Source organism: Colias philodice, chromosome 23 (genome assembly GCF_061535455.1).
Source record: "Colias philodice isolate Cphi_HAF_F1 chromosome 23, ilColPhil1 Martin Lab GWU primary, whole genome shotgun sequence".
Lineage (NCBI taxonomy): Eukaryota > Metazoa > Arthropoda > Insecta > Lepidoptera > Pieridae > Colias > Colias philodice.
In genome coordinates this window covers 7176620-7188483 of record NC_143108.1, presented here as the reverse complement: position 1 = coordinate 7188483, position 11864 = coordinate 7176620, and the positions used below count along the sequence as shown (strand labels likewise).

General features: G+C 35.3%; 1 protein-coding gene across 1 annotated transcript; it reads right to left on the bottom strand.

Moving 5' to 3' along the window:
• Positions 1-2628: 2628 nt before the first annotated feature.
• On the bottom strand, positions 2629-11864 carry Nmnat (nicotinamide mononucleotide adenylyltransferase). Its single transcript, XM_089709932.1, has 7 exons — positions 11652-11864; positions 10175-10286; positions 7990-8101; positions 6952-7146; positions 6568-6669; positions 5869-6029; positions 2629-3326 (listed from the first exon to the last, which is right to left on the bottom strand). The coding sequence occupies exons 1-7, from the start codon at positions 11725-11727 to the stop codon at positions 2717-2719; spliced, it is 1368 nt and encodes a 455-aa protein (XP_089566058.1). The 5' UTR covers positions 11728-11864; the 3' UTR covers positions 2629-2716.

Genomic DNA, 11864 nt, shown 5'->3' with positions numbered 1-11864 from the left:
ATGCCTACAAAGAAAATTTTACAAAAGGAAAGGGCTAAAATCTATTGTAAAACAAAATCATTGCGAAGGGAAAAAGTAAAGCCTCAATAGAAATAATAAAACAAATATATGTATATATAATAGGGGTTCTACAATAAAAATGCTTCTTCACATTAAATATTTATTTAAAATTTCGTATTCCATGGAAGCTTTACTGGTAACATAGATAGACATTGATACATTAAAACATTATAATATACTATAATTAAATCTTATAAGATTATAACATACAACGATAAAAATAAAAAATGCGAACGTTTCCGAACGACAAAAATTGACACTTGTAAAAATAGCGCCAAATTTGAAAATCCATTATTTCAACATGGCGTCAAAAAATTGTGCTGTGAACATTTACGTGTGACCAATTTATACACATACCATTTATTACGTAATAATAAAATAAATAAATTGAAACTTCGCATTTATAATTACAATATAATTTATTAATACTTAGAGGTACTTTTAGCCACGAGAGATCTAATTAAATAAGTTAACATTCATATAATCTACATAAAGTTTAAATATCGTAAGTATATACTTAATAAAAACTTTAAAAATAACTTGATATATTACATATACATTATTATGAAGGATATTTATAATATTTCTAAATAAATTTCAAAAACAAACATTAAATTCGGTTACAAAATTAATTGGCACTAAATACGTAGTTATCACAGGAGGTATAAAAATTTTGACACTAACATTGCATTTATAAATTAAACAGAAACAGATTTTCTCATACAAACAACATGAAATAATTAATAATAATTATTCTGAATAACTAGGACTATTTTCATTGACATTATTTTTTATACCTAATACACATAATATACCAATTGTTATAATTATAAATACTTACATATACATAGTAGATTTGTGTGTAAGTAGACATTTGAGCTTTAGGTAGGTCCATTAGGTATATTCTCTATAACTTTGTAGTGATGTAAATAAAAAAAATCTAAAATAATATAAAATATGTACTTAAGTTAAAACATTCATTGTGCATAATATACAATTCTTTCACATGTTTTGTGCATTTTTGTAATGTTACAAAATTAAAATATAACCATTTTGTAAATTACGAATTATTATGTTTAGCTTGTGTGCAGTGGCTGTAGGGCGGTGTAGGTATGTGCGGTGAGCTGGGGACCGGGTAAGAAAGAGCACGAGTTAGAAGTAAGAAAGAAATGGAACAGTCAGTACTCTCCCCCGCCTCGCCGCGCACATAACTATACCCTACAGCCACTGCGGTCAAGCTATAACAAAACAAGTCAAAAGAAAATAAAAGTATACTTAACGACTAGACACTACCAATGGAAGAGAATATAATAATTAAAATAGCTGCCTAGCTTACTTATTCCTTCTTTCTATTCTCTTCTATCGTTATAGATATTTTCTGTAAATTCAATTTTCGATTATTGACTTTTTACAACCCAAATTGTTGTTGTGTTTGTTTACATGACTTCAGTATATTATCCAACTTTTAATTTAAAATAACCTTTTATGATATAAGAAAAAACTTAACTTACTTATTTCGCACATAGAGATTTATATGGTATAAGAAAAAAAATTAAACACCGTACTTATTTCGCACATAGAGAGAGAAAATTATCTTACGATTTTATATTACTTACATTCTATATTTTTGTTACGAATTTCCTTAAATTAGAATACGATATTAAATAATATCTATATTTATCCTTATGGTGTTAACCAATATAATATTCAGACATTGAGTTACTATGTACTACGTAGTAACTCGTAACACGAGTACACGAGTTAGAGGCAAACGTCACAAACTGATTTTTTTTTACATTGGTTTTAATTGATAAGTTCATTCATATTTTTTTTTAATAAGATAAACAATATTTTTTGTAACATTGATTGGTTTTAATTTATAAGTAATAAGAGGCAGAATATCTACAAAGTGTATGACTCACTAGCCGCCCCGCGCCGCGCACAGATTTTGTTCGTGGTGTCCTCTCTATACGTAGTAATAATACCTCAATGTATTCAGATAAAGATAATAATAAAGGAAGTTTTCACTTCATCACCTTAAAAGGCATACACTTGCAGACATAATGAAATTGTGTGAAAGGGATGCAAGATACGTCACGTATCTCCATCCCTTTCGTACACGACAAAATGTCAAAGATCTATACTAAGATTACCTATTTTTTAAGATATATTCGCTTTATTGACTTCGTTTTTGTGCTAAATTCTTTCAATAATTCTTCTATATTATCATAGTTTGAAAAATATGAGAAAATAAATACAATTGGATTTCGTTTGACAATCGGAGTCAAGAGAAAAAAAACATTTCGACAACATAATAACAGTTAACTTATATTAAATTGCTTGTAATGAATAACAAGAATAGGTATAACGCAAACATACGTAAATATTGTAACAAGTTTTGTAAACATAAAGCTATACAACTTATGTCTTAATAATCTTATACAGTAATACAACATACAAAATATTCATTATCATGTAATAAAATATATCTATATAATGATAATAATATTGGGAAATGAATAAAAAAACTTGTAAATCAAATCGATACTGATACGTATAAATAAACATGTATGTATACGACCGATTTTTACGATTTCATATTTCATTAGTCAAACCTTCCATACAAATCTGGCAAATTAGGCTGATTACACACAGCTCACACAATCGCCTCCGTATCGCTTATAACATGTATACCGTGCTTAGTCAATATGAGCTTGACTATATCGTTACAACTGCGCGTCTTATAATTTCTACTTTCATCCTTCAACTTTATACTTTTAACCTTATCACAGAGCTTACTAACTTCGCTCTTACTTTTCTTCATGTCATCTGGTTTCAACTTCCGTATAGTAGACGAGGAGCATCTTTTCTTAGGGACTTTTCTGTCAACGCTGCCTTCACTTAGCCTCCGTTGGCTCAAGTCGTTGTCGTTTAGGAAACTGTCAAGCGAGTGTGTATCGTGTGTACTCACCTTATCGAACGTGTGCTGTGTGACGTCACTGACGATTTTGACAGCCTTCCCGGGCACGTAGCTCGGCGACACCTTGTCTATGTACGCCATCTTGGGTTTCAGATTGTCCATGGGCGTCACTGTATCTGTGTGCGCTAATATGGACTTTTTAGCGCGTTTTATGGTCACAGTTTCGTCTATTATCGATGGTTTGTCGCGTATAGATATGAGTATGTTCTTGAAGCTTGTCACTTCGGGCGATTTCATGATGACGTCCTGCGGTGATCTGTCGTATGCTATGTCTGTGTTATACTCACTATGTCCGGGCAGCGTGCGTAGAGAGAATGTTTTATTAGTTTCTGTCGAACAAAAACATACGTTTTGGTCTTGTTTTAGAATAATTTGCGTATATGAAAGAGAGTATTTTATTGTAATTTTTGGTAATACATATCTAATATGTAATAGAAATAAAGACTACTAATAATATGATCTGTAAACAGCAACTGTGTTTAACGTTAAAACAAATGAAAAAGTGGGTAAAATAAGAAATAGTTTACAAACGTGTCCTAATAGGTCTTCTTATAAAACTAAACTAAAAACATCCGAATCCAACCGACCCCTGTGACCCCCAACCGACCCCGGTGACCCCCAAACTCACGTAACACCCACCGTGGCCCCAAACAACCGGTGTTGCCGTATATAAGCGAGCACAGCGTCGTCGGTCAGGTACTTGGCGCTCTCCCCGCGACGCACGAGCCGCCTGAGCACCGTAGAGCTTCACTTTGTAGCTAGTGACGTCATACCAATACCCGTAACTCTTATAACACGCTTTAACAGCTACAAGCTTGTAACAAGCTAGAAACCATGTCCAACACCGTCGACCCCTCCCAACCCCTGTGACCCCCAACCGATCCCTGTGATCCCCAAACTCACGTAACACCCGCCGTAGCTCCATACAACCGGTGTTGCCGTATATAAGCGAGCACAGCGTCGTCGGTCAGGTACTTGGCGCTCTCCCCGCGACGCACGAGCCGCCTGAGCACCGTAGAGCTTCACTTTGTAGCTAGTGACGTCATACCAATACCCGTAACTCTTATAACACGCTTTAACAGCTACAAGCTTGTAACAAGCTAGAAACCATGTCCAACACCGTCGACCCCTCCCAACCCCTGTGACCCCCAACCGATCCCTGTGATCCCCAAACTCACGTAACACCCGCCGTAGCTCCATACAACCGGTGTTGCCGTATATAAGCGAGCACAGCGTCGTCGGTCAGGTACTTGGCGCTCTCCCCGCGACGCACGAGCCGCCTGAGCACCGTAGAGCTTCACTTTGTAGCTAGTGACGTCATACCAATACCCGTAACTCTTATAACACGCTTTAACAACTACAAGCTTGTAACAAGCTAGAAACCATGTCCAACACCGTCGACCCCTCCCAACCCCTGTGACCCCCAACCGATCCCTGTGATCCCCAAACTCACGTAACACCCGCCGTAGCTCCATACAACCGGTGTTGCCGTATATAAGCGAGCACAGCGTCGTCGGTCAGGTACTTGGCGCTCTCCCCGCGACGCACGAGCCGCCTGAGCACCGTAGAGCTTCACTTTGTAGCTAGTGACGTCATACCAATACCCGTAACTCTTATAACACGCTTTAACAGCTACAAGCTTGTAACAAGCTAGAAACCATGTCCAACACCGTCGACCCCTCCCAACCCCTGTGACCCCCAACCGATCCCTGTGATCCCCAAACTCACGTAACACCCGCCGTAGCTCCATACAACCGGTGTTGCCGTATATAAGCGAGCACAGCGTCGTCGGTCAGGTACTTGGCGCTCTCCCCGCGACGCACGAGCCGCCTGAGCACCGTAGAGCTTCACTTTGTAGCTAGTGACGTCATACCAATACCCGTAACTCTTATAACACGCTTTAACAGCTACAAGCTTGTAACAAGCTAGAAACCATGTCCAACACCGTCGACCCCTCCCAACCCCTGTGACCCCCAACCGATCCCTGTGATCCCCAAACTCACGTAACACCCGCCGTAGCTCCATACAACCGGTGTTGCCGTATATAAGCGAGCACAGCGTCGTCGGTCAGGTACTTGGCGCTCTCCCCGCGACGCACGAGCCGCCTGAGCACCGTAGAGCTTCACTTTGTAGCTAGTGACGTCATACCAATACCCGTAACTCTTATAACACGCTTTAACAGCTACAAGCTTGTAACAAGCTAGAAACCATGTCCAACACCGTCGACCCCTCCCAACCCCTGTGACCCCCAACCGATCCCTGTGATCCCCAAACTCACGTAACACCCGCCGTAGCTCCATACAACCGGTGTTGCCGTATATAAGCGAGCACAGCGTCGTCGGTCAGGTACTTGGCGCTCTCCCCGCGACGCACGAGCCGCCTGAGCACCGTAGAGCTTCACTTTGTAGCTAGTGACGTCATACCAATACCCGTAACTCTTATAACACGCTTTAACAGCTACAAGCTTGTAACAAGCTAGAAACCATGTCCAACACCGTCGACCCCTCCCAACCCCTGTGACCCCCAACCGATCCCTGTGATCCCCAAACTCACGTAACACCCGCCGTAGCTCCATACAACCGGTGTTGCCGTATATAAGCGAGCACAGCGTCGTCGGTCAGGTACTTGGCGCTCTCCCCGCGACGCACGAGCCGCCTGAGCACCGTAGAGCTTCACTTTGTAGCTAGTGACGTCATACCAATACCCGTAACTCTTATAACACGCTTTAACAGCTACAAGCTTGTAACAAGCTAGAAACCATGTCCAACACCGTCGACCCCTCCCAACCCCTGTGACCCCCAACCGATCCCTGTGATCCCCAAACTCACGTAACACCCGCCGTAGCTCCATACAACCGGTGTTGCCGTATATAAGCGAGCACAGCGTCGTCGGTCAGGTACTTGGCGCTCTCCCCGCGACGCACGAGCCGCCTGAGCACCGTCGAGCTCACTTCGTTCACTATGTAGTTGGTTACGAGGATCACGTTTTTCTGGAATTGGAATAAAAAACATAAATATACCAAAACATTCAATAATGCTATTGCATGTTGCTTGTTGACAACAATTTAATTTTCTTTAAAAAATCGTTATATTCGCGGTATAAACACGTAATTTGTGAACACAAACATGCAATATAAAAGACTAGCGGTCCGCCTAGGCTTCGCCCGTGGTACCTATTTCGCTATAAAAGGTAGCCTATGTTCTTTCTCAGGGTCTAAAGATTACCTGTGCCAAATTTCATCAAAATCGGTCCAGTAGTTTATGCGAGAAAACCATACATACATACATACATAATTACAAACCTTTCCTCTTTATAATATTAGTATAGATAAAAATTCAAAAACGTGATGAAGTAAAGTAACTTTTTTAAAAATCAAAATGGATGATCTTTAATATTTTATTAAGCTTTTGTTTACATAAACGATTCTTTGATTTAACTTTTTCGTAAAATTATTATAACCAATCTAACTTCAGGCCCTGTTGTATTTAAATGTTAACATTGTATAATACACAAACACTAATACTCACCCTATATTTATAAAGCATATCCGATTCATATATAAACCTGCCGGGATCGCTGCCCGCTCTCGATACGACTACAATTCCGTGTTGTCCCAATATTGTTTCCAACTGAAAAATTCAAATCAATATACTTATTTATAATTTTCCATAAATTTAATTTAAACCAAAGGTTTCATAAAGAAATGTTTAGTAATGGTAGTTTGTAAAAATTTTGTCTCAATTAAACAAAATGTTGTATAAGTACATATTTTCCTACTTTATGTAATGAAATAAAAAAAATAGAATGATGCCACCCTCTACTATTTTCATAAAAAAAAGTCTCTACATATATTTTTTTTTACAATAATATTTTGGCATTTGCAATAAAAAAAATATCTTTAAATTTCTTACATCTTCATCCGACCATAAGCCAGGCGTAGCAAAGGATTCCAATAGATCAGCGCCACACAATAACTTGACAGTGACATTATCAGTGTTGCCATTTAACTGGTTCGAGTTGTAGTTGTCAATATCGTTGACGTTTAATATGTCATCTGGCAACCAAGATGGCGGATCTGTCAGGTGCGCGTGGTTGTTTAATATATCCTGGAATTAAAAACCATATATTCTTTGATTGTTTTTAAAGTTATCATGATAGGATTACACTGTTGTAGCATACACATTATACAATGTCATATACTAAAAATCTTTTTAATAAAACACTTCGTAACGAATTTATTTTCAACTTTCACTTCTGACTCCAGTTACACGTATTCTGGCAGCCCTAAGGAAAAAAATCGAATACGAGATTTTTATGACCTTAATGTACACGTATTTAGATTATATCAAAGCATTTATTAATAAATTTACTACTCTCCATTACCCTAAATACCTGTTTCAATAAAATATACATACAATAAAGATAAAAACAAAAACGTGGAACTGCAATGTTTTGTTCCAAGTGACCTTGTAGTAAAGATGGTTAATATTATGACCTAGGTATTCTGTCCTTGTAGATCAGCCTTGACATTTAAAAGGCTATCGATCTGGATGACTCATTTCTATATTGAGGTGTATTCATTCATTGCATTGTGCTCTATGCAATTTGCTTTATCAAATGTAATTAATAACTTTCCAAGGTATTGCGTGTTGATAGTAAAGCATGCATAAAGCTATGTTCACACATGTTATGTTGATTTGTTAAATAAGGCTAAGGACGTACTACAGCTAAACCGCACGCATTTGAGGCGGCAACCGCGAGTAGAATTTTTACTACATATTAATATTATTTACGAAGGGAAGTATTCTCAAAGCGTCCGATAGTCAGTGGATTGACCCAATCATAACAATTGAAATCCATCTTCAAACTGTGAAAATCGATAATCGCGGTTTTTTAAACGTCGTATGCGGCCTTAACCTAATTCATTAATAAATTATCAAATAACTAACTTGATGATGCTGCATAGAAGCCCTAGTCCTCGTCCATCCCGCCTGTTGCGTCTCCCACTCCGACACTTTAACCCATCCTGACGATCGCAACGCCAATTTTAACATGGCAACCCTGAAAATTATATTAAAAATGTAAAAAAAAAATGTATGCGTGTACTAGAGTACTCACGTAAGAAGTGAAACTTCTTTATGACCTTAAAATGTCACGAGTATGGCGTAACGCAAAAATGTCACGCGTACGGCGTAACGCAAAAATGTCACGCGTACGGCGTAACGCAAAAATGTTACACTAAATTTTTGTCCAACCCCGATAAAGAAGTTTCACTTCAAAAACTAGAACTATTTTCGATAAATATGATGGAACAATACAATCTTTTTATCTTGTACCAATTTTAATTAATATGAATAATAGTGTATGAATATAATTTTTATTTAATTTTATGCACGAAAAAAATAAGATAAGAACGGGACGGAAATATCATTATCTAAATTACATTACAGAAATTCTATTTTGGTGACTTTAGTCTTTACAAAGTTTACATATCCTGATAATTAGCAAAACAAATTCAATGTATGACTGTACCAAGGAATATGAAAATAAGTAATAACTAAACAGATTTGGATCAAACTTGGTTTACAAAAAGCATATAACTTAAATTATATCATACTTTATTAAATTGGTAAAATCAGGGTTGTGAGGAGCGAATTAAAAGAAAAATTTGTTTGTGATAAAAAATTATTAAATTTATATGCAATTGAATGAATCAAACCAGCTTTGGAGAATATGGAAGTAAAGGTACATATGTACATCATAGTGATTTTAAAATATTAATCATATCTGTAAAGTAATTTACACTCTATGGAAGCTAAAAAAACTATATAAATATGACTCGTAAGTCTTTACATAACATGACATTGTTAAATAATGTAAATAAAAGATAAGTTGAGTATTTGGTTTAATTTATAAATAATTTATAAATAGTATTTGGCTTTATCAAAGTGTGATGCAAGATTAAATGCTATTGTTTATAAAGCTATATATAAATATGTATAGGTATATGAATAATTTTAATGTAAAATATCTCTATAAATTGTAATATAAAAACAATTCTTTTGGAATATATTTATATTTAGGATACTTTTTTGAACTTCCATCATGCCTCATTAAAAAATTTGAATGTGCATATACTTCTAATACAGTTAATTATTAAAGGGTAGTATTTAAACGAGTGACTGTAAATTAAAGTTTTAGGTATCAAAAATAATTAATTGGGGTAACAAAATTACTAAGTGAGCGACTGACTGCGAGCGATGAAAAATTAATAGATCAGCAACTAACAAACATTAATTTGCGTTACATAAAATACAAAATGAGCAGCTTCATAATATTTGAGCGACCTAATATTAATTGTTTGAGTGACAAAATTACGTCTTGTATTATATTCATTATTTGGCATATGATTTATTTATATTGAGTGGCATTTTATCTTAATCGAGGTATTTCGAATAGAAAAATCACTTTGAAAAATACTATAATGGACAGAGTTGGTCTATCAGTTCAATTTGTTTTAGTTTTATCAAATAACTATTTGAACAATTATTCTAGTGTTTTTAGTCGCTCTAAATGAGCGTAATTTAGTCGCTCACTTAGTAATCTTTTCGCTCAACTAGTAATTTAGTCGCTCATGTAGTAATGTAATCACACAGTTAGAATTCTAATATGTCAAATGGATTAATCACAATCCTCCTTTAGTACACTGAATCTGTATTTTATTATCAACTAATATTCGTTGCTTGTTTAGTTTATTTGTCGATTACTCAAATTCATACCGCTCAAGTTATTAAATCAGTATCTCATAATCAGTCGCTCACTTTATTTTCAGTCGCTCGTTTTATTATTCCCCATTATTAAATACTAGCGGTCGGCTTCGCTCGTGGTACATATTTCTCAATAAAAGGTAGCCTATGTTCTTTCTCAGGGTCTAAAGATTGTCTGTGCCAAATTTCGGTTGAGAGGTTTAAGCGGGAAAGCATAACAGACAGACAGACAGAGTTACTTTCGCATTTCCCTACAAATACATGCCACGGGCGAAGCCGGGGCGGATTAAATTATTTTGAATTAGTTAAAGGTGGAAATGTACATAAGCAAAGCATTAGTTAAAAGCTATTTGTATAAATTCCTTACCTATGACTGGCAGCGACAAGGTCCTTCTTGCCATACGCATCATGTACAGGGGACACAATACCTCCAACTATTGTACCCAAGCTTAGTGAATGTATGTAATCTTTGGCTATTTCTGTAACAAAAACATATAATATAATAATAACTCATTTAAATACAGGTTAAATTAATATAATAGTTATAACAGAAAAGTTAGTTATAAATAGTTTCAACATAGAAAATTTTTCTAGAAACATATTTTATATTTATTTATTAGCACTACACTTTGCCCGTGGTATATTTTTCGTTCTCACCATAAAACCATCCTTGTACTTCAAGGAATATTATAAAAAGAATTACAAACAAAATCAGTTCAGCCATTCTCTAGATTTGCATTTGTAATTAGCAGACAATGTAGTATATTTCATTTTTATATTATCTGCTATACAAAAAAACAATTTATATATATATTATAACTCAAAGGTGACTGATATAGTAATCTATCAACGCACAGCCCAAACCACTAGACTTATCGGGCTGAAATTTGGCATGCAGGTAGATGTTAGGACGTAGGCATCCGCTAAGAAATGATTTCCCGAAATGTTTGCAGGAACGGGGAAAAGTGGGGATGCACATACAAAGTCGTGGTACAATATGTTAAAGATTAAATAAATTTAATGGTATTCAATATCACTTATCAAACTACTTTGCTAGTCTCTTTTTCCTGTGTAATTGTTTATTTCATTTTGTGTTAAAGTATTATTTTCCTTGAGTATATAATTAATATTACAGTTATTTACATATATATTGATTACTATCGGTCCGCCCCGGCTTCGCCCGTGGTACATGTTTACGTTTTCTCTACATAAGAACCATCCTTGTACTTCAAGGAATATAATAAAAAAAGAATTATCGAAATCGGTTCAGCCGTTCTCGAGTTATGCGCTTAACAACACATTTTGCGATTCATTTTTATATATAAGATTATTACACATTCTAATGTGCTGTCACCATTTGTCTTGATTCCAAATTAGATTCATTTCAGAGAAAAAAAAATATTTTCTCTTTGAAATTAATTAATCACATCAATTTTATAATAATATTGTTCAATTCCAATCGTTTTTTTTAACATAAATGATAAGATGGAACATTGCCCAGTGCTAGTAATACAATACAAGTTACAAGGGATTTTTTTAAAGCTTGTTCTGTCCTCTACTTGACTTCTTTTTTTTAAACATTGTGTAATATATTCACCACACATAAATAGTTAATAAAAAACACAATATAATTTATCGATAAGGAAATAAAAATTTCGAGAAACATGCTTAAATGTTTTTCCTCAATAAATAAACTACATTCTATTTATGATAACACTGATACTGGTATATTTTAAAAGTACGTGATTTAAGGAATAAAGATAAAAATATGGTTTCCAGAAATTTCTTCCAGAAACGCCGGTAAAGAGAAGCACACATGAAAAAAATGTAAATTCGACACATACCAAACATACGTAAGTGCATATAAGTTGGAGGACTGAAACTGCCACAAGCCATCAGTACTATTTTTCCTTGAGACATTTTGGTTCTGTATCAAAAAACACTAAAATCACTTGATACGGCTAAGTTATTAAATACATACGGGTATCGTACAATAAAATAAGATTTAATTTTTGGAACTCCTTTACAAATTCAACAACCACTTATTTTCAACAACA

Bases quoted from the DNA above. Each gene is read 5' to 3' on its own strand.
- Nmnat (XM_089709932.1), bottom strand. From the start codon at position 11,727: ATGTCTCAAGGAAAAATAGTACTGATGGCTTGTGGCAGTTTCAGTCCT. The intron at 7,147-7,989 runs GTTAGTTATTTG...TTTTAATTCCAG, and splicing joins CTTCTATGCAGCATCATCAA to GATATATTAAACAACCACGC. The intron at 3,327-5,868 runs GTGAGTTTGGGG...GCCCGGACATAG, and splicing joins GGAGCTACGGCGGGTGTTAC to TGAGTATAACACAGACATAG.